The sequence below is a fragment of the Podarcis gaigeae genome (assembly GCF_964106915.1).
Source record: "Podarcis gaigeae genome assembly, chromosome: 6".
Classification (NCBI taxonomy): Eukaryota; Metazoa; Chordata; class Lepidosauria; order Squamata; family Lacertidae; genus Podarcis; species Podarcis gaigeae.
In genome coordinates, this window is record NC_139682.1 from 69,770,349 (window position 1) to 69,794,156 (window position 23,808).

At 41.1% G+C, this 23,808-nt stretch overlaps 1 protein-coding gene across 1 annotated transcript in view; it reads right to left on the reverse strand.

The window, feature by feature from the left end:
* ZNHIT6 (zinc finger HIT-type containing 6) overlaps window positions 1–23,808 on the reverse strand; it is a 40,724-nt gene that overhangs the window by 13,749 nt on the left and 3,167 nt on the right. Inside the window, exons 4-8 of the mRNA XM_083743572.1 lie at window positions 22,651–22,736; window positions 19,314–19,417; window positions 12,999–13,067; window positions 12,149–12,229; window positions 11,875–11,955 (exon numbers count right to left, since the gene is read on the reverse strand). Coding sequence (XP_083599698.1) covers window positions 11,875–11,955; window positions 12,149–12,229; window positions 12,999–13,067; window positions 19,314–19,417; window positions 22,651–22,736 — 421 coding nt within the window. The remainder of the gene's footprint in view (window positions 1–11,874; window positions 11,956–12,148; window positions 12,230–12,998; window positions 13,068–19,313; window positions 19,418–22,650; window positions 22,737–23,808) is intronic.

Genomic DNA, 23,808 nt, shown 5'->3' on the forward strand with positions numbered 1-23,808 from the left:
AACTAGCAATGGAAGCACTAGCTACACAAGAGAATGGGTGTTGTTTAGGAGAAAGGATTCTGAAAAAGATGGGTTTTAAAGGTCTACTCAAAAATAAGTGGCATGGAGGCCACACATACCTCTGTGGGGGATAGGTTCCACTATTTAGAGGTCAGGCTATATAACTATAATCATTTGAATTGTAAACCGGATTGTATATCTTTGCCTATGTAAACCAAAATGGGGGACATGACAATATATGAAGAGAAAGTCCCTAGAGTCTGTGTCTGACATCTGAAGAACATTTTTGTCTTAAAAACATGCCACTTGTAGTCACTTAGGACAGCTCCACCACATGGCAGATGCAACAACTGGAAAGAAGTACCTTCACCACAATCACTGCTATGCAGTATGGTCAAAGATCAGATCTTATCTGTGATTAATTGGTCAGGTCTGGTCTAGCCTAGCATCTTTGTTCTAGTCATCATTCCTGTCACTTCATTACACAAACTCTTAATAGGCCACGGATTTGCCTAGCTTCTAGCTTGCAGTAGGAAAACCCCAAGACCTTTCAGGAAACCACCGGAATCCACCTGGCGATGGACTATCTTAATTTAAGATTCCCCCATGCCTATACAGTTTTAGATTCTCTGTAAGTCCTGCTACATAAAGATCTGTCCATGATAAAGGAGCCGCACAAAGCTGCCAATCATTCCTGATCATCTTCGTATCCTGGATAAAATACCAGATCAAGAGCATGCCCTGCCACAAATATGACTGATCCACAATTGCTATAGAAATCATGGAATTCTGAGCCACACCCGAGAAAGAGATCTTGGTATCAATGTTAAATGATGGCTGTCCCTTACACAGCTAAGTGTCTTCCTGCTTGAGCTGACTGTGGAGTTGGAATTACATCAAAGGAACACCGATTCTGTCTCAAGAACCCAGTGCTAGGAGCACACTCTCAAAATTGCATGGCTTTTGGGTAACTTATCCTGAAAGGGAAACAGAACCCATGACCAAGTCCTCCCCCCACCCCCATCATGTCCAGGCAACTGATGAATCAAAAACTGAGGCGATTAAATCACCTGATATGTAGAAATCATGATTGCTTGAATCCTGCACTGATCGAGGAGAAACAGCCAAGAGAATGATGAGGACAATAAAAAGAAGAGATGACACTCAAAGCAGGTGTCAGGGAACTGCCATCAGCTCAAAGGGAAGAGGTAGAAGGGCAGATGGATTACAGAGAGCCTCCAAAAATAGTGGGAAGCAGCACTTCCTCAGCGGAGGAAGGAAGCTCCGCCTCTAGTGGGGAAGAGCTGCAGAGCTCGGATGATGCAAGAAAGAGCCAGGACACCGTGCCTGAGCAAAGCGGAGAGGAGGGAGGTCCTCCTTTACCCAAGCCTTCCCTGCGCAGTAGGCTTTCGCGCAGAGAGGGGAGGTGTCAGCTGGGGGTCAAGAGACTAGGGGAAAGTTTAAGGTCCGCCCACTCTCAGATTCTGCTAGTGAGTGACCAAGACATGGAATAGAGGCGTTCTGCATTGTAAATGTTTGCACCAATAATAAAGCCTTTGAAAAGACCAGTGAGGGACCTTGCCTGATCGCTCTCGAGCAACCACACCGATAGGCATAACAGCAAGAGAGCACTTTTGATGCAGCAGTAGACAGAAGCCACTTTCCCTTCTCAGCACTCTTCTCTTTTCTGCCGTACTCATGTAGCACAGGAAAAAGGACTACAGGCAAGAAGTAGATAATAGCCCACTGAGGCTCATGGGGTTAAGTTATGTATCAAGACCCAAGTTTTACTGACAAGCTTGGAACGGAAACCAATGAGCTGGTGGTTGTTTGCTAGCTTGAGGTAGGAACAGACTACAGACTCCAGTAAACCTTAAGACCTTACTATTCTTATTCTTATTCCCTACATCTGTAGATTTCAAGGCATTTCACAACACAGCATTACAATATACAAGCCACAAAATACATAATAAAAATAAGAACGAACCAAACTAGGAACTAGGAGGGATAGATGTATAGGGGCTACAGGCCACAAGGCAAGGGCCCTGATTTCTGTTGAAAGGACTCGCTGGGTGTAAAGGTACAGTGCCCAGTGCAAACAATTCAGAGCCTAATCCAACAAACAGCCATTCACTTAGCAACAATCAGTGTTTGTCCTGTAAGTGCAGCCGCATTGCGTCTCTGTAAGTTTACAGAAGGCAGCAGCACAATGGCAGTCAAATCTCAGGAAAGCAGATGGTAGGAAAATATGCAACAAGTGAGGCACAATAGGAGGAAATATGAAAGGTAGTTAGGGAATCCCCGAAAACAAGCGCACACCCCCCCCCCAACAGTTTCCAAGTGTAACACTGTTCAGTGACGCTCCATAGTGCAATGATCCAAAGGAAAAGGCTTGAAAAGGTAGTCTAGAACTTAAAAGGGGAAAAGATAGGTGGTTAAAGTTACCACAGCCTCCAGAACTCAAAATGTCCAAAAAAAAGTTGGTGATTCCTGGTCTAGTTACAAAACACCAACATTGAGGGAATTTAAGATATTAACTTAAACATAAATGAAATTCATAAATATCTGGTAATTTTGTAGCTAAGAGAGATCTAATTTAATACACAGATGTTCAAAGAGTACAAACGCAGAACTTAACTATGAAGCGGGAACCGCGTAGCACATACAGAATCATCATGTTAAATCATCTCTCCTACACCAAATGAGAACTTTAGTTTTCAAATGGAAGTTCAAAACATATCTTGTTGCTGTATAATGGTGTTACATGCTGATGAAGATGCAAGTTGTACAAACGAATTACCATGGCAAAAGATACATGCAAAACTTTCACATAATTGTTTTGCTATGCACTGGTAATTTACGTGTAGGAAAGATGATACATGTGCCACAAATGTTATCTGGATTTATATCAACCAAAAAATGCTTGAAGCATACACTCAGGAGCTTAACCTCTGGCAGCTAAACATCACTACTGATGGCAAATTGATTGGGAGCAGTAGGGCTGCCTGTCAATGGAAGTCTCCACCAAATTGAGACTTAACCAAAAGTATTTGCCACAAACCCTATATAGTGGTACCTCAGGTTACATATGATTCAGGTTACATACGCTTCAGGTTACAGACTCCGCTAACCCAGAAATAGTGCTTCAGGTTAAGAACTTTGCTTCAGGATGAGAACAGAAATTGTGCTCCGGCGGCGCAGCAGCAGCAGGAGGCCCCATTAGCTAAAGTGGTGCTTCAGATTAAGAACAGATTCAGGTTAAGTATGGACCTCCGGAACGAATTAAGTACTTAACCTGAGGTACCACTGTATCTGCCAATTTCCTAAGCAGGACTCTGGGGAAATAGGTCAAAATTATTAAATTTTGATTTGGGCAAAGATGTTCCATCTATGAAATACCTAGTAACTGTTTTGCTACAAACAGTGCAGTCCCAGCAGTTTTTTTCCTCTTATACCTTAGAACAGAGCTTTCCAAACTTTTCATGTTGGTGACACACTTTTTAGACATGCATCATTTCGTGACACAGTAATTCAGTTTCTATCAAACCGGAGGTTAAAGTAACCCCTTTCCAGCCCCGGGAGGAGTGTGGGGATCGTTCACGCAACACACCTACACACTGCAGCCGACACACGAACATGTCACAATATAGCATGGAAAGCTCTGACTTACAATTTTGTCCAGAGATTTCTATGAAGCTTGTTACAGAGCAAACTAGGGCACCGTTTCAAACCACAGCATACAAATTCTCAACCTGCTTACACAATGATGTCTTTTAAACAGAGTCCACACCACTTCTGGGTTCATATTATGAAATTGTAAGCTGCCCTGGAAATGTGAATGTGGCCCTGAAGGCACATAGTACAAATCCCACATATATAAACAAAAATAAGTATTGATTAAGCACAGCTTATTGTTGAAGAGTTGTCCTTGTTACTTATACCAATTCCCATGCAGATTCATTCCATCAGGTCCAACATCAGATGTATATTATTGATACTGGCCAGTCCATGATCTTGATATAAGTGGGACATTTCTGTGATGTGAACAAATAGATTCTGCTGTGCTACATAATGTACAATTTTGCCCAAACTAAATCACACCAGTATGGGATGCCTCCTGCAAAATATCCCAATGGGATCATCTGGCCAATAGCTGAAAGACATAGAAAAACCTTGAATGCGAAAGCTATATTGATTGACTGAGCACTATACCATAGTCAATGATAGTCTAGAACCATGTTTCCCAACATGGGGCACACGCCCCACAGGGGGGCAATTTGATATTTAAGGGGGGCAATTTGAGAATGAGTTATTAACAGTGAATGGCCTTTTAGGCTTCCTCCACGTGAATAGGAGTTCACATTTTGAATAATAAGAATTATATGTCACTGGGGTGGGGTGGGGTATCAGGATTTTAGAGATGCTTAGGTGGGGCATGGCCCAAAAAAGTTGGGAACCACTGGTCTAGAATCACATTGTCTCTTTTTTAGGGGTATGTGAAGATCAATGAGTAGATTCAGGGGCAGTCAAAGATACTTGTCAGGGAACTGCCATCGGAAAGACAGGAGGTGGAGAGGCTCTCAGAAGGCAGGAGAGAGTCAGCAGCGGAGGAAGGCACCAGTAGGGGGAAATCGGGAAGTCTTAAGGAGAGAGAGATGGAGGCATGGCTCAGGGACTCTTCCAGCAGTAACAGCGGAGGAGTTTCAGATCCTCCCATAAGCACCCCCACTCCTCGCCGGAAACTGTCACGCCGAGAATCCAGACGACGCGTTTCCGTCAAGGAACTTTTATGTTGGAATAGATTCCGTAGACGCCCACTGTCGGATTCTACCAGCGACTGACGGAGCCATGCTTTGGGGGCTCCGTTAGAGACAGAGGTTGGCTGGCTAGCCAAAACCCGGAGGGATCAAGCTTTACGCACAAGCAGCTCATTATCCCATCACAATACTGATGGTGCAATCATATAGAGTTCTATCTGCACACTGGCTGACCCTTGTTGGTTTCTGCAGCTGGCCAGTTCTGAGCAACAATGAGCCTCCCATGAGATTTGGATCCAGGTCATGGATTTCAGATCTGCAAATGCCATATAATCTCCACTTGACCCACCACTGTGTCCTCCAAACCCCCCAAAATAAGGTCCTGTGTGTGCGCACGCACTTATGTGTGTACACACACAGACACACAATAGTGGTCTTCTTGCCTAACTACAGTTATGACAAAACCTAGTGGAAATAAATAGCTGATGCAACAAGCATTACATAACTCTATGTAGTCATTTGTGGTTCTGGACAAGGCCATTGGGAACAGAAACACGGACTCTTTAATCTACTGTGGAGAGAATGAAACTTTACAAAAAGGAATAGTTACTTCTATGTACTGTATTCATTTTACTTGACATGTTTTCTTCCATGAATAAGAGAAAGTTGAGGTTATTCTCCCAATTAACACGCACTGAGTTATAAAACACAAGTATCTTAATCTCCGTACTTTTAACATTCCCATCACAGGTCTTCACATTCTTACAAAGGTTGTATTTGCTGCCTGCCAAAAATTCACTAACCCTTGCAAAACAAACATGTTCCCTCTTCTCTGCCAAGGAAGGAAGGTCAAACCTCTCCTGACAAGGTCAGAGGAACAGTTCTAGTTCATTACTGTCGGAAAGAGATAAACAGAGGGATTCCCTTTTGGCAACATAAAATGGAAAATCATTCTGGGGATTCTTTTCGACAGCAACATGTAAGATTCCCATCTCAAAACCAGTGAAAGAAACAATCCTAAGAATACTATTCCCAGCTATGCCTTTATCCCCTTTTCACCTCAAAACACCAGCTCATATTCAGCTACATCCGTATACTATGACATATGTATTGCTCCATTCTAAAGTTTCTAGAATGTCTGTGGGTTGTATGAACTTTTACAAAACAGTTACAGGTCACAACGGTTAAGGTGATTTCAACAAGATGGTTACAGAATAGACCCTTGAGTTAAGGCACTATCAACACCCTATAAACGCACTGTTTGCTCTGTGCAAGTCTTCAGATATACAGCATTTTTCTTTATACTTTTGAAAATTCTGGAGCTGTTAACCTGAGATAAGAACTGACTAAGTAAAGGTAAAGGTACCCCTGCCCGTACGGGCCAGTCTTGACAGACTCTGGGGTTGTGCGCCCATCTCACTCAAGAGGCCAGGGGCCAGCGCTGTCCGGAGACACTTCCGGGTCACGTGGCCAGCGTGACATCGCTGCTCTGGCGAGCCAGAGCCGCACACGGAAACGCCGTTTACCTTCCCGCTGGTAAGCGGTCCCTATTTATCTACTTGCACCCGGAGGTGTTTTCGAACTGCTAGGTTGGCAGGCGCTGGGACCGAGCAGCGGGAGCGCACCCTGCCGCAGGGATTCGAACCGCCGACCTTTTGATCGGCAAGTCCTAGGCGCTGAGGCTTTAACCCACAGCGCCACCTGCGTCCCTAAGAACTGACTAGACACAGGCTAATTCCTTTAAGGTGGTCTGGCAGACTGAATCACAAGTAAATGGAGATAATCAGTGAACTAATGAAAACATTACAATGTTGGAATGCGAACATTCAACGTGGGACACGTTTTGATATTAAGGTCCCCCATATTTATTTGAGGATCTATTGCATTTAGCAACATTTTGACTGCTCCCTAATTGACTGCTTCTATACTACAAGAAATAACTTGGCAAACTTTTTGATTCATTTCTAGTCCATAAGGGGCAAATTAAACTGGGATGTTTGTTTTGGAAGGTGATTAATAAAGCAATGATGATGATGATGATGATGATCATCATCATCATCATCATCATCATCATCATCATAATGGCAACTAAATTGCTGCACTATCAACACCAGCACAAGGAGTCCTTAATAGGACTTAATAGGACAAGGAGTCCTCACACCCTCTCCTCTTCCCGTGCCCCCAATCTGGGCACTAGTAGAACGTGATTGAACCTGGGACTTTCTGAATGAATAGCAGATGCTCTGAATGGCACTGAGCTGCAGCCACAGAAGGAGATGTCCACACACAGATTATCTGTTGGATCAGGAACTTCAGAGGCAAATCCGATTTATATCTGAAGGTAAGTGTTGCCTATTTGCATCCATTCGCTTTTGATGGAGTGCATGGGCATACAAAAAGGCACCCCTATTAGTCACAGGTAGATACTTCTTAAATATGCAACTAGGCCTAGAACAGAGCCAGTGTTGATTTACTAGCCAATTCGCAGATTTTTGATACAATGACACAAGCCACCCTTGCTAACATACTACAGTGGTACCTTGGGTAACATATGCTTCGAGTTACAGACTCCGCTAACCCAGAAACAGTACCTTGGGTTAAGAACTTTGCTTCAGGATGAGAACAGAAATCGTGCAGTGGCGGCACAGCAGCAGCGGGAGGCCCCATTAGCTAAAGTGGTGTCTCAGGTTAAGAACAGTTTCAGGTTAAGAACAGACCTCCAGAACGAATTAAGTTCTTAACCCGAGGTACCACTGTATTCATGGTTATTTCAAAGTGTATTTAATGTAAGCAGGAGTTTTCTTACTAAGCATATGAGACAAAGCCAGCTTATTTTTCAGCAGAATGTAAATACCCACAGGAAACCGACATAACATGAGAAACAAAAGCAGATTTTACAGCAATGACTCTTAAACCCTTTTTGACTTTTAGGTATGCAAAGCTTTGTCAAGATCACACAAAATGACGTACTTAAAGAGTAATTTGTTTCACCAAAAGTTTACTTTCCCTTGGAACAGTGGTGAGGGAACAGGAGGTAGAAAGCTTCTCAAGAACTCTCCTCATAGACCACAAGTTTTCTAAGCCACAGCTATAAACTAAGCTGTTATGCTTGGATGAAGTTCAACAGATCATGGTTACATTTTTAAAAGCAATTTTTTGTTGTTGAGGACTGCCCACTTGATTGCAGCTACTGGGTTTATATTCCATGCAAGTGCTAAAATGAATGGTAGCAAGTTGCAATCCTTAAAATACTTGCTTTCCATCCCTGCTTTCTGCAGCTGCAAAGGAACTGGAAGTGTTCAGTGTACCCAATTCTTTCTCCTTTACAGCAGCCGCTTCAGGTTTGGGGCCATGGCTTTAACTTTCCCATGCCTAACTTCTTATGACACCAAGCCTGGGAAATGTGGGCGTGGCTCACCCAAAACATCCTGACAGGCCTATCTCCGTGGCCTTATGGGCCTAAATTTGGCCCACAGTCTGGAAGATCCCCACCAATGTCATAAAAATAGTTAGCAACTTTTAAGTTATATATAGGAAAATAGCACTGATAGAACTTAAGGCACTGAAACCCAAAAGGTAACCATCATCTTTACATATCCTTAAACTGAACTAGGAAGTGTCTATTTTGGCACAAAAACGGATATCACACAGCTGAAATAAGCATCCGTTCTGAAAGTAAAACTTAAGACTGACGTTTTATTGCAGATTTCCCGTAAGGAGAAGGACTATACTACCTCAACGAAGAACAAAGACTTCAAACAGAGAGAGCATTAAGCACAAAAAAGTCTTACAAGACTCACTTGCAGTCTGTCTCTTTGCCACACTATGCTTGAAACAAGTCGCCAAATACATCTGTTCTACCACTAGCTTTAAAGAAAGTAAGGTCATCTTGAGATATCGTGATTGGTACACAATGGCCTGGTTCACGCATAAACCATGGATTATTGCTTTAGCACCATATGCCTCAATAGGCCCAAATGAAGCATTGCACTTGCTGCTCCCCTGCAGCTGAGAGGCTGACTGATGCTTTGTTCAGTTTCAGTTTTAATGTATTAGCATTACATTTAAGCCTGGGATCCAAGTTTAAAACAAATTCTAGTATATTTTGTAACAAGTCAACATCAGACATGGGTTATGAAACCTTGGGTCAAATACAGTGGTACCTCAGTTTACGAACTTAATCCGTTCCGGAAGTCTGTTCTTCAACCGAAACTGTTCTTAAACCGAGGTGCACTTTCCCTAATGAGGCCTTCCATTCTTAGATCGAGGTAAAGTTCGCAAACTGGGACACTACTTCGGATTTTGTGGAGTTCGTAAACTGAATCGTTCGTAAACAGGACTGTTCTTAAACCGAGGTACCACTGTATAATGTTAGGACCAGATTCATAAAAATTAAATTCAGTGCAATAGGAGCAGGAGGAGGATATGCATAAGCCCACAGCTTCACTTGGGCCAGACTTGTTCAAGCCTGCTAAAACAGTGCTAAAAACATGGTTTAGCATTATGTGTGATCCAGGCAAATTAGTGCTTTCGATATGCAACCATCGAAGTAGATTCTGTAGCAAAAGAAAAATATGTAAGGTGGAATTTAATGGGTGTTGCTCTGCTGCTGAAAGACATCTATCAGCAGAATGGACAAAGAGACACTTTTCAGCAACCTCTTCCTCCATGGAGCCTCTGCACTGAAGGGTTAGGGAATCGTCCTGAGGAAGGCTGCAGAAGAGAAGATGAATGGCTGAAAATTGCTTCCTTCCCTATTCTGCTGATGTATGCCTTCTACCAGTGAAGTTACACCCACTGAATTCCCATATGCTCCAATACTAGTTTTCAGGCTGGAGTCTACTACAATGGGATCCACAGAATTACAGCACTAGACCAGCAGTCAATTGATGGAGTCCCCACCATGCAAGGAGCAAAACCCTAGAACAGTGTTTAGGTCCTAAGAACATAAAGCAGAGACTCTTCACAAAAGAAAAAATATATATCATTAATGGCTAGCGCAGGTGTCATGCTAGTCAACTGTTTAAAGCAGTGTTTCCCAACCTTGTGCCTCCAGATGTTTTTGGCCTACAACTCCCATCATCCCTAGCTAGCAAGACCAGTGGTCAGGGATGATGGGAGTTGTAGGCCAAAAACATCTGGAGGCACAAGGTTGGGAAACACTGGTTTAAAGATCTAGCACAGGCCACATGGTTTAACCTCTGCACTGATATTAACCAGGCTTAACTGTACCCTCGAGACACACCTAACTGAGCATTTGAAACCAGGTAATGCTGGCTTTCTATGAGAAATAGCTCGAGAGAAAAGTTGTCCTGCAATAAAACTTTGTCACAGTCAAGTGTTAGAAAGTCATACCAGTCATTCATGAATTATCACCAAGGTAGTTTTATACTTTGAATTAAAAGTAATTAATTAAGTATCTCAAACACTCATTTTGTTAATTAATATCAACTTCTTTGGTTACAAAGACTTGTCTGACCACTCTCCTGGGAAAAGGAGAAGGTGAACTTCCCTAACTAGATTGTATAATTTGGCAGCAGTTTCTTTCCTTCCTTTACTGGAAAAAGCAATATCCCCTACTGCATGAAGTCATTCTGAAGGCATCCCAAACATAAAGCACTAGACAAAGTTATTAATTTATTCTGAAGAGGACAAATAGATATTTCTAAAAGGAACGCAATGAACTGCAAAAAAAACCATTGAGTATGCATCAGCTAAGCCTCACTTTGAACTGACTGCCCCCCAAAACAACAGAAAAAAACAAAAAAAACACCTACTGCGTTACCAGATGGCAAATTTGTTTTAGAGATTTATCCAGATTTTGATCATTGGCTTTTGCATCCTACTCAGAGTCTAGAATTTAGAATATTTAGCAAGCCTGTTGTCATTTTTTTATGCCATAGTATTTCTTTACTGATACCTAGCTGTTATCACCCTGAACACCTATATCTGATTTGTACAATATGATTGCATTATTGGCGTTTCAGATATTATATTTTTGGAATTCTGGGTAACACACAATTCAGATACCCTCACAGAACTGGAGCCAGTCATGATTACGCAGAAGCAGATCCTAATGCTTTCAATGGAACTGACTCTAAAGTAAGGGCAACACTACATAACCATTTCCTAACCTCTGAGCAATTTACAATCCCGTCTTTCTTCTCCTTTTCACATTCCACCCTCTCTTTTGCCTGGGACTTAATTAGTTCAGCTCCCGTGCTGCATCTGTTGTTTCTGAGGTAGGCGAGTCTATTTATGGACTTCCTCTGCGGATGCTGTTAAGCGTGTAGATCTGTGGATTTCTCTTTGTCAGCAAACCCAGAGCAAGAAAGAAAGGTAGGAATGGAAACCTGCTAGGACTGAAAAGGACTAAAAGCCACTGAGTGGGCTGGTGCTGTAGTGGGTGATACAGGATTGTGGCGCAGATTCCCCATTCTCGGTCTACATCTACCACAGTGGCTCTCCAGGGGTTCAGACAGTGGTCTTACCCCCAGTCCTACCTGGAGATGCTAGGGAATGAATGTGGGCTCTTTCACACACAAAACATGTGCTGCATCACTGAGCAGCAGCTCTTCCCTAAAGTAAAGGTAAAGGGACCCCTGACCATTAGGTCCAGTCGTGGCTGACTCTGGGGTTGTGGCGTTCATCTCGCTTTATTGGCCGAGGGAGCCAGCGTACAGCTTCCGGGTCATGTGGCCAGCATGACTAAGCCGCTTCTGGCGAACCAGAGCAGCGCACGGAAAGGCCATTTACCTTCCCGCCAGAGCGGTATCTATTTATCTACTTGCAATTTGATGTGTTTTCGAACTGCTAGGTTGGCAGGAGCTGGGACCGAACAACAGGAGCTCACCCTGTCACGGAGATTCGAACCGCCAACCTTCTGATCAGCAAGCCCTAGGCTCTGTGGTTTAACCCACAGCGCCACTTGCGTCCGTTAAGTACCACAAGTGAAAAGAAAGTAACTGCGTTCTTCCATGCATGTATTGCGTTTTGGACCTAAGGGACAACATTTCGCTTCACATTCTTCTAAGCTGGCCATTTTATAGCTGCCTTACTACTCAAAAGGTATATGGAGATACAGAGTTTGCTGCTTTGTAAAACAAAAATCTCTTACCTGATGGAGTTTTGTGGTCTGTTTTCCACTTTCATTAAAATTTGTATGTCTGACTGAGGGGACATTGCATAGGTTTTTAATCTGAAATGAAAGGCGTAACATTAGATAAACCTTGCCACGTAACAAGAAATCTGTTTCATTCAAAACAAACCAGACCAAGTAATGTGCTTGTTGGGTGTAAGCCACGATGCATCACAAGACTGCCCAATATGCTTTAATGACTGATTTGTATCTCAACAGAACATTAGGAGGCTAAATATTTAGAAGCATGTACCTTTGATGAATGACAGGATCAGAATCTTGAGGATCAACATACCGCTTTAGAATGTCATACAATGGCTTATCATCTGCGACCCTTTACACAAAAAGACAAAAGTGTATCAATCATGAAGCTTAATACTGGCAAGAATAATCAGGTTAACATGTGTGAAACTAGTTATATAAGCCCCAGTGTCAGAGCTGTGGAAGGCTATAGCACAAGAGCACATTCAAGAAGAAAAGAGTACCTGACTTCTCTGACACTGGTACAAGAATACCAAGGGCCTTTGAGGAAAGGTTTTCCTGTTCTAAATGTCTCATTTCCATAATACAGAGATGAGCTGGTGCTTTAATTTTAAAGAAATCTTCCACATCTTTCAATCTGTTCTATGGGAAGACAAGCTTTCTCCCGCCTTTTCTAGATAAGAAATTATAGCTGGGAGAGTGCCTAACTAAGTAATGATAGTCACCAAGCAAGATACAAAGTGGATGGTAATAATTCAAGAAACATCTATGTGTTACAACAGGGTCGGCAAAATATAATGATCAGACCTGCCCTTGACTGCATGGTGAATGGATAAATTAAAACTAAAAACTATGGAACACATTCAGTTTTATAACAGATCAGTTACACTTCTCAGTAGTAAAGATGGACATTTTAAAACAATAGGTTTTAAACCAAACCACAGAAACAGTATCTTAAAATCAAGATTTAAATTTTATGCTATGAATTCAGTTTATTGTTTAGCCAAGAAGGCTGCAATAATCATTTTTATGAAACAAAAAGGAAAACAAGCTGTGATACAATACAACGGTAGCGGTTTACATTTCATGGTAAGCAGAGGCTAACAAAAACATTTCGGTACCTTTTTTCTGTGAATTTAGCATGACTATGAGGAAATAGAAGCTTCAAGTGCCAGTAGAACTTTTGTTCCCTGAAACAAAACCAGCGCAGACTATTAATACTTCATTATGTAAACTATTAATCACAAATGCAATTGCCTGAGCAATGTGGCAGAGAGTCCAAAATAAACAAGGTGGTAGGAAAAGGTAGATCAATATCATCACGAAAGGATTGCTCACATGATCACTTATGCAGGTAACAAACTTCTTAAAATCACTTCCACCTTGGGTTGTTTATACAAGTCAATTCAACCCAACACTGAACAGAACTAATGACTACTGCATCATTCAAAGCACAATGGTGCCTTTACATTCTGTATAGCTTAAAATGTATGAACTGCTGCTTCCCTGATATTTAAGATGTGATAATACTTCTTTTATTATACAAGGCTATATATATATAAATACAAGTATCAAGTTTAAGAGGCTCTGATATCAGTGACTGGAAACAATGCACTGTTGCCATAGCAAAGTTACTTTGACTATTGGGCAGATAAAACATTCAGCTGAGTCCAACTGGCTACAGAAACATGCACAGTAGCAAAACAGTAGACAAATCTGTTGCTATGTACAATTAAATATTCACTTGAGATATTGTTGGATTGATCAGTATAGTAACGAGCAAAGCACTTTGCAATATTTACACAGTAAGCAAGATGCAAGTTTCGCTAGCGTGAAGATGCCATGTTTTAGAAGCTGACCAGGCAGAAATCGAGTATGCTGTAAAACATATTCTGGATGGGATTTGCAGTCCAATGATGGGATTTTGAGGTCCACAGGATAGCCACCCTTGCTGTACAAGGGATCCACTCGATTACAGAATAAATGGCAGCTGAAAATGGATTTCCTGAGACTATTTGTTTTCATGTCCAATGCCCCATTCTCCCTTACCCCTGAAGAATCTCACTGCCATGAATGTAGGAAATTTAATCTGAATTAGTTTACTAGAATTCACAAGATCACATAACACGCTTAGCTGTAGCTCTTTCCTTTTTTTTTTTAAAGGTAAGAGTAATCAAAAGGCAAGTTATGAGAAAGAAAAATGGGCTAAGGTTTTGGAAACAAGTTATATAAACCACTTGTTGCATTGACATGGATGTCAAGTGGGGCAAAATCAAGCCAAAGTAATTATGAAAAGGTTTATTCTTCTTTAACTAGTGGTTACTTGTTTGTCCACTGGATAGGGGCCACCACATGCTAAGCTTCTGCTTTTTAGCCAGTCTAATCATGAGTCCTTGAGGGGGTCTGTCCACAAGGCTGCAAAAAATACCGCTGAGGTATGTTAAGAGGAACGGTGGAACCACAGGCATGGGAGGGCAATAGCTACTACCCAAACATAATTATACGTAAGTGCATTACTTCATTCTGTTCAGAACTAGACATTAAGGAGGGGAAATGAGAACCGGGATATGCAATAGCATTTTCAAACAACCCAACTGCTGCTTTAATACAGACCTTAAACTTATTTAAGAAATTTATATCCCACCTTTCTCACAGAGCCTCCAAGATGGCTTGTCCTGCACCAGTAAAAATTGGGGGGGGGGGGTAGAGGAGGTCTGCAAAGGTGAAGCAGCATTCATTCCTGAACCTTAATGCATGTACAGGCAGGCTTAATTCACTTTTCAGTAAATGAGGTCCCTGCAGTGTTATATATGTCTCATAAGCTTCTGTAAACAACACAGATCCAGACTAATTAAGTGATTATAGTCTCCTGTGAACCCCCGCCCCCACCTAGAAATCTCATTAAAGTACATGAATGCTGAGCCTTTTATGACACACCGACCACTGAAGCGCCAGTGTGACATAGTTGAGGTCCTAAACCACGTAAGGCACCAGAGAAGCCTCTGTTTTCCTGAAGCGTAGCTAAGCATCAGTAACAACCCAGTAGAGATTTGATATATAAGCAAGAAAGTTGTGCTAACTTTACTGCAAGCTCAACTATTTTTTGATCCCTATAATTTGTATAACAAGACAATTCACCTAGAACTGATTGAAGTCCATTTTCATGGTACACAAATGGCTTACCAGAAAGGCCTCACAAGAGCAGGAAAACTACCTTGCTAGGTGCATAATAATAATAATACTAATAATTTATTACTTATACCCTGCCCATCTGGCTGGGTTTTGCCAGCCACTCTGGGTGGCTTCCAACAAAATATTAAAATACAATAATTAATCAAATATTAAAAGCTTCCCTAAACAGGGCTGCCTTCATTGTCTTCAGATGTCTTCTGAAAGTCCAATAGTTGTTTATTTCTTTGAGATCTGATGGTGTTTCACAGGGAGGGCGCCACTACCGAAAAGGCCCTCTGCCTGGTTCCCTGTAACTTCGCTTCTTGCATTGAGGGAACCGCCAGAAGGCCCTCTTGCTCAAGCATGATGCAGCAGATTTAAAATTTACAAGAAGGATAATTCCAAGGCGACTAAACATGTAACAATTTAAAAATTCTCAAGATTCTTCATTGATTGAAAACAATGTCTACTATACTGGCTACATTTGAACATAAACCTTGGCTTACTACACACAAGCAAACTGTTCCCTGCTTCAATGCACCTGCATCTGAAGCACTAATCCCTGGTTGCTTTGCTCCCATTACTCTCAACAAACAATGACCCAATAAAGTTTGGTCTTGGCTTACTGACCATGGAAAACATCACAAACCCCTTGTTCGGACATAACATTAAGCTAGGGATCATGGTTTGCTTCCTCCCAGCACAAGCTCAAAGGAACAAATTTTCTTGTGTGTGGTAAGCCAATGTTTATGGTTTACTGACATGCAACTGCTGTCATTCTTTCAGTTCATTTTTATGATCAGAATGGAAAAGCTACATTACTGTTCTCAATACATGGAAGACAAATAGCATTGCAGCATTTGACAGAGTACACAATTCTAACTGTCGGTCTAAACTGTATTGTTAACATGTATCTACATCAACATGAATTTTACACGTCGGGCCTTGGAGCTTAATATGGATTCTGAAACATGAGTTCAACCATCATTGTGGCAAGACATCATGGCTTGACAACCACTGAATAATGCATTTTAAAGCTACACTTTACATGTTTTTGTTTCCCCTGATTGCTTTGCACCTGTACTGCTTGATTTGCACTACATGGGTCTGTTAGCATAATGGGTGTGTTTTTAAATGGCTGCTGTTGATAGTATTTTGTCTGCATTCTGCTGACTGGAGGAGAAACCCAAATGAACAGAGACCATGATGATATTGGTTTACAGCTTGTGGCCAAGCTAAATCTATTTTTGTTAGAGGCGGAACAAAAATGGTTCAAAGTGTATGCAAGAAATCTCAATGTACCCAATGTACCTTAATTCTAGACAAAAACTTGATCTGATCTGCCTAGTCTATATGCCATACAGCTGGGGAGTGATATAATCTAAAAGGCAGGGAGGAAGGGAGGCTCTGGCCCACATGCCAAACTAGGACCATCAGGCCTTCACACTTGTCCCACAATGCCATTTTGACCAAGCCATGGCAACGTGCACTACAGCTGAAGGGGCAGGTCTTGGATGCAAGGGGCTTTGCAGGCACTACCAACTGGCTCACCAGAGGTTCTTGCAAGCATCTGACAATCAGCTGAACTTGGTGCTTTGGACGTACTGCACTAGGTGTTTTGTAAGCTTTCAGGGCAGGGGGAATGCAGTTTTTAAAAGAAGCATTTCCCCCTCTGCAGGGACTTCAAAGCGGTTTCCCCTAACCGACAATCAGTTCAAGGGATGAAAATTTAAAGTAAGCCTTTTTGAAAGCCTGTTCCCAGTGCCAATCAGCTGATTGCAGTTGAAAATGCATCTTCAAAGGATGCTGATCTAATTGACAGTCAACTGATTGGGGGTTACAACTACCTCCCTTGATCTGTGTCAGGTGTCAGTTACCTGATCACATTATGATGCAGGGTGAGTGACATGCTTGCAGTCCTACGCACCTGTCAACATTGGCCCACTCTGGTGGGGAACATAAGGATCTAGCATGCTGGCAGGTTCCAGTTCTCCACCCCGAGCTAAGGCTTGGAGATATTTTATATTTTTGGCAGCGTTATGTTAAGGGGTCAACATCAGTTTTTGGAACCTCATTCTGCATGTGAAATAATATTCCCTTTTTTTTTTTTTGCTACCCAAATACCAGCCAGGCACCTGCAATTTTTTCTGCCTTGGAATGGTGACCCAAACAGAACCATACATAGTAGAGTGCTATAGTGCAGAGCACTGGAAAAAATGTTAAGGAAACGCAGGTTCAAATCTGCAGTCATCCATGAAGTTCATTAGATGACCTTGTGTCTGTCATTATCTCTTAGCTTAACCTACCTCACTGAGTTGATGTGAGAATACAGTGGTACCTCAGGTTAAGTACTTAATTTGTTCCGGAGGTCTGTTCTTAACCTGAAACTGTTCTTAACCTGAAGCAGCACTTTAGCTATTGGTGCCTCCTGCTACCGCCGCACTGTCGGAGCACGATTTTTGTTCTTATCCTGAAGCAAAGTTCTTAACCTGAAGCACTATTTCTGGGTTAGCAGAGTCTGTAACCTGAAGCGTATGTAACCTGAAGCATAAGTAACCCGAGGTACCACTGTAAAATGGGATGGAGGAAACAGGGAACTCCTTGCAGGAAGGGTGGGTAGCTTATTAAAAACAACAACTGCACATACCAAGTGGTTACATGCACATCATTGTAAATTATTACTGGCCAAATGGTTTTCTGGATTTACTTAGGGCAAAATTGCTGCAAGCTAAAAAGTTGTCAGACTTAATAATTATTTGAGTCCTGTTGCTAGGAAGAAAAGATGCAGCATCATATTTTTTGGAAGAAAGAAATATTGCATTTGCTTTGCAAAGCTGCATACAGGCACTATCTTTTATATCCTAGATGTGTTAGGTAACCTTTTTGCAAATTCCTGTGATACTTTGCTGCTTAGTTCAGAAAATACATGCTCAATAGAGAACTATTTGGGCTGGTTTCATAATTACTCCTTGCAAGCACATCAGTGTTGGAGAATCTGTTTGCTAATATGCTGCAAGAGAGACATCTACTGGTTTATAGTGAAACGTCACATTTCCCCTCCATCACTGTCTGTCAATGAGAGATGATTTTCTAGTGTTCCTTCCAATGTATTACTCTAGAGCTTCTCACCTTCCATTTCTATCATTGTTTTCTGAGGACTTTCTGTTTGCCAGGGGGAAAAAAAAAACAATTCCTCTGGCATAAAACACACACATAAACAAGTGACCCATAAGTACCTGGTCACTAGTAAACAGAAAGCCTCTACCTACCACTAACAGAAACACAAGTGGATTCATTAAAAGGTCCCAAAATTATTGATTGCCTCATACAGAACAAAACAAAAATATTGCAAAGTAAGGGACATCTGAATCCACGTCCCTGAGATTAAGAGTCTCATGCTCTACCGACTGTAGGTGCATTATGTTACTGAAAGTATATTTCTAATTTCACTTGACAGTTAACATGCTGACCAATTCACACCCTTTTGAAAAATCCCAGTATTTCCTAAAATATGCATTGTAGTTCAGAAATACTATGGGATGGAATTCAATGTTGAACTTCAGCTTGCAGATGGAATGAGCCCCCTCTCCCCTCCCCAGGCACACTGTTAGTGCAGTGTTCTTTGGACATCCTCCGGAGCCAACTGCAAGGGAGGAGAGAAAGTGGGTGGGGAGTCCCATTGTCCAAGCAGACGTCTTTGTCCCGGGCTTAAGTTGATGGGGTTACTTAGGTGAATCCTACCCTATATTCTCCCAAAAAGAAGAAATGCAAGTTATTTTCTACTCCCTCCGTCAAAATTTTGCTTCATCAAATATTCATTAGAATGTACGGAAACTGTTTGGTGAACATATTGCATTAATGTCAACTATATTGTTTATATAACCTAAATATCCATCAAGGGATTGTTCCTATTGTCCAACTATCGCCATGGCATAAGTTTAACACACAGTAAAGGAATTAATTAAAGAAAAAAAATCTGTAAAACACCATGGGCTATAATCAAGCACAAAGTTAAGCATACAGAAGCCTTTTTATTTCAGTGGGCTTAATACTAAATTGTGACGTATAGGCTTAAATTTAATGCATGAGAATGACATTTAGAACAGATCTGTATAACATGGGACCTTTCAACAGGTATAATTGAGTTTCTGGTCAAGTCACCCTTTCTGACTGACGGTCTAGCTTTAACTTGGTGGGCCGCAAGTTATTCAGAATAACAACCTTTGATGACATTATCCCCACAGTAATATTAACTAGAAACTTACTTGTTGTTAAAGAACGTAGAATTCTCTCGTCTCTTTGTGAATCCAATTGGCAAAGTTCGTAGGCAGATGTCGTACCTTCGAGCTCGGTTTCTCAAAAAATTCACCTGATTGAGTATTTCAAAAGACAGAAAAAATAATTACTGACAATTTCAAAGTCCAGGCTAATGGTCTTGCTTTTATGCAATGCTAAGCCATGGTTTAGTAAGTGTTACAAGAATGAGCTGCAGTAAGCTTTGCACTTGCATGCTGTGACCATAAGGAGAAGTTTGGAAACTGCTGCTTTGGTTTTTGATTTAGCGTTGCTTGTTGAGATAACTGAACATGGATGAAACATAGCTTATTGTAATGATCGTTTACTGAAACAACCCAAATGCAAACCAGTTTATGAAGCTGGCTTGTTTCAACAAAGCATAGTTAAGATTAACCACCGTTTATCTAGGTTTGCATATATGTAGTTAATTTAAAACAGAAGTGGAAACTTCTGATCTCCTCCTTACAGATATACCAAAGGAAGAGAGGGTGGAATGTTTGAGTCCAAGGCCCAATGCAGCTTGTTCGTGAAACACTAAACTGTGGTTTAACATTACATCCAAACACAACCAATGAAACAGAGCAGTGGCTAAAGAGCAAGTACAATTTCTACATGAGGACCTAAACCCCGCTGGCTCAGATAGGTATTGGGCTTAATTTCCATGAGTTAACATTATTATTGATTTATACTATTTTAGTATAGTAGTCTTTACAGAGATCAGATAAATAACCAAAAGTGCAATTCACAAGCTACACAAGTAGCTGCTCTCATTAATGGCTTAATATAACACATATATAGCTGGAAGTAAATCCCATCAATTTCATTTGGATTTATGTCTCAGTAAGATGTAACTAAAAGCATAATTATACTTAAAGCTGTAGTTTAAAGGCCCATCAATGTTCCTTTTTTAGTAGCATATAAATGCCACTACTTGATGAAGAACTATTTATGTATTACTGTATAAATAATACATCAGAACTCTAAAACAAATTTCACCCACGTTGTCCCCTTAAGATTCAGAAGATGTTTGATTGGTTTTATACACAACTAAAATAAAAACTATTACTTCTGCATTAATATTCCAGACCACAATATGAGATCCTCCTGCTTTAAATTCAGATACCAACAACCACATATTACAGCCTCCAGGTCTCATCACAACTCTGAAGACATTTGCTAAGGTGTGCATGCATATATACATTCTATGTTATAATTTTGTTACCAGCAACAATTCTATAGTGTATATTGGTGTACAAAATGCTTCTCTCATAGCACCACAAATTCTTAAGTGTACAGCCAGGTTGAGAGTGGCAAGTTGCCAATTTCCCTCCCTTTGCAGGGTTCCTCTTCCTTAACAGTAACCCAGCAGGAAGTAATTCAACAGGTGGCATTTTCCATCACTGCGTATTTGTGCTAGAAAGTAATCTACCTGTATGACCAAATGGAGAGAGGGAAAGAGTGCACAACATATGTACTCTATAACAGCTACAATACTGATATGGTACTGCAAATCATGTACTGGAAATACAATGCTAAGTAGTAATGTGATTTTGTTAAAGCAAAAACAAGCACCCAGGAACACACCTAAGCTTATGTGTTACATGTGTTCTATTTCTTTTCAGATACTGTATATTTTAATCACCTTCTGCATATTTTTAAATACTTGTCTTTAGCAATAATTTTAATGTTTCATATTTATGTAAGCCACATATACCAATCTAGTGGTATATAAGTTCTGTTAAATAAAAATAAACAAATAAAAATGTTCCGACCCTCTAGCAACCAAGAGGCTGAGATGAGATTCTTTCACGTTGCAGTTTCACAGGATAGAAACGTGGGCACATTCCTTCTAAATGAGTAAAGAAAGTTTTTACCAAAATTGTTCCTGCGCTCTTTTAGACCCATGAAACTCAGTTCCCTGATCCAACCCATAAAATTTAGACATTATCAAGCTATCAGGACATAATGTAATAAGCTGGATTGGATCTTGTTCCCGCTAATACAGGCAAATGCTGTAGTTTCGTTCCTCGCATTCTTTTCAATCTGACAAATATTTTAAAACTGCTATTAAAAAGAGTTATTAGTGCTGTTTTTGAAAGCACAAGACTGAGATGATCTTGATGGTGGAGTTAGCGTGGCATTACTCACTAAATGTGTTATCTCTGGAGGAAAACTAAGTGTGAACAACACAATCTCTCATTGTATCATACACTGCAACCTTTAAGTGTCAAAAGGAACTAAATGAATAATGTCATTAGATTACATTATAATGTCCAAAGGCTGCCCTCCACTTTGAGGGTAGATTGATGTACCGTATGTATCACACTCCCCAAACTTGCGCAATTGTCCCTGTGAACCCTGACGCAGGCCATCTAGCTTTGGCCAACCCAGGTACACAGCTCATTTTGGACCAGTCTCCAGAAGAGGTTTCACTGGGGCTGCTTTGCAGCTGCAGGGATCCAGAAGGGGAGGCAGGCTTGGCAAGAGATGGAAAGTGAACAGTCCCCCAAACCCTTACTAAAGTTAATGTAACTTACCAAGGTGGACAGGGGAGGGGGCGGAATGGAAGAAGCCAATGTTCTACAAAAGCTGGCTTGAGATGCCAATCTCTCCAACCTCTTAAAATACAGCAAGATCCAGAGGACAACACCTTGGCTACTACGGGGGGGGGGGGGGGATGTTGACACACAGAAAAGCAGCCAAATTGTCTGACTTACAAACAAAATTAAGCCCTGTCACCAATTAATATCGCTATGTTTACAAATGACAAAATTCAGAAGAGATGGGTTTTTAAAAAACGCATCCACTGAGCTAATGAGGTTTTGTTTCTTTGCTTTTAGAAAATCTGCTATCAATAGGGGTGACTGAAAGTGAAGAAGCAATGGGGGAAAGGGGCACTTAAATCTTTTCCCCACTCATTTCTCTGCTCAAAACAGCTGGATATCATTTTTGTTGTTCTTGTGGCTTTTTAAATGAATACAAACCTTTGCACACATCAGGTGTGTGTGTATGTGTGTGTTAAATACGCACACTAGTGTATTAGTGTACTTAAGTGATTCTCTTTGACAAATTTCTTTAAAACATTAACCGTCAATTAGAGGGATCACTTTTTGAATCTGGTTCAGTATGTTTCTCAGTTTGAAGGATAATAAGCAACTACTGTGACTGAATCAAATTCTTCCTTCCACCCCCATCTGCCCCATCTGGTATTTGTCATTTAAGTTTCTAATACCACCCTTTTGTTTTTTAAAAAGGCAATGAACATTTGTTTTCTGTAGTATGCTCAAGGTAGCTAGAAAGACTTACAAATTTATTGCTTTTTGGTCTATGTGAAGTGTCGTCTCGAGCAGCGCCATCAGCTGTTCTTCCCACATCTTCCAGAAACCGGTAATCTGAAATTGAGAAGGGCAGCGGGGAAAAGGCTCAAATGAAATTAGCTCCCAATACCCTTTACAACGTGATTCTTAAGGGATCGTACGAAAGTGATGGGTTTTAGCATAAGTTCACAGCAAATAAGAGAGGGTGTGCATCAAAAATTTGTCGTTTGGTTGCTGTGCTTTCTAAAGCTTAAATATGTGATATTATTGATGGGGTTTTAAAAATGTGAACCACCATATCTGAAGCAGCAAGGCAGGACAAAAATGTTTTAAATGAAATAAATGCCTGTGCTAATACCATCCTAACTACCGTATTTTTTGCTCTATAAGACTCACTTTTTCCCTCCTAAAAAGTAAGGGGAAATGTGTGTGTGTCTTATGGAGCGAATGTAGGTTGCGCAGCTATCCCAAAAGCCAGAACAGCAAGTGGGATCACTTCTTTCGCTGCGCAGCAATCCCTCTTGCTGTTCTGGCTTCTGAGATTCAGAATATTTTTTTTCTTGTTTTCCTCCTCCAAAAACTAGGTGCGTCTTGTGGTCTGGTGGTCTTATAGAGCGAAAAATACGGTACTTACCTACTGTGCATTACTCACTTGCTTCATACAGGGCCAGATTTCTCTAAGGTGGACACAGTTTGTAGGGTAGCAAGGAGCAGAAGGACCTGTTTTCTTTCATTCACCCCACAAGCTGTATTTAATGTGCCATTTAACAGCTTTGTGCAACTATACATTTGCTGATGGTGGCTATACTTAGGCTGCAGTCCTAAACCCTGAGTTCAAAGCAACTTATTTATATGTAAACACAGTAGTGCCACCCAAGGCCTTGTGCCTGCTGGCAATGCAGATAGGAAACTCCAACACTATATACCATATTTTTGCTCCATAATACGCACCTAGTTTTTAGAGGAGGAAAACAAGAAAAAAAAAATATTCTGAACGAAACAGTGGATGTATGATTTTTATGGTTCATGCTGTGGCCACAGACATGTGATCTGATGGTGTATTTGGGGCGACCCAATGTAAAAATCCTGAGAATCCACAGGCTTTTACCTCCCCACTCCCAGGCAGCTTCCGCTAGCGTCCCTTATC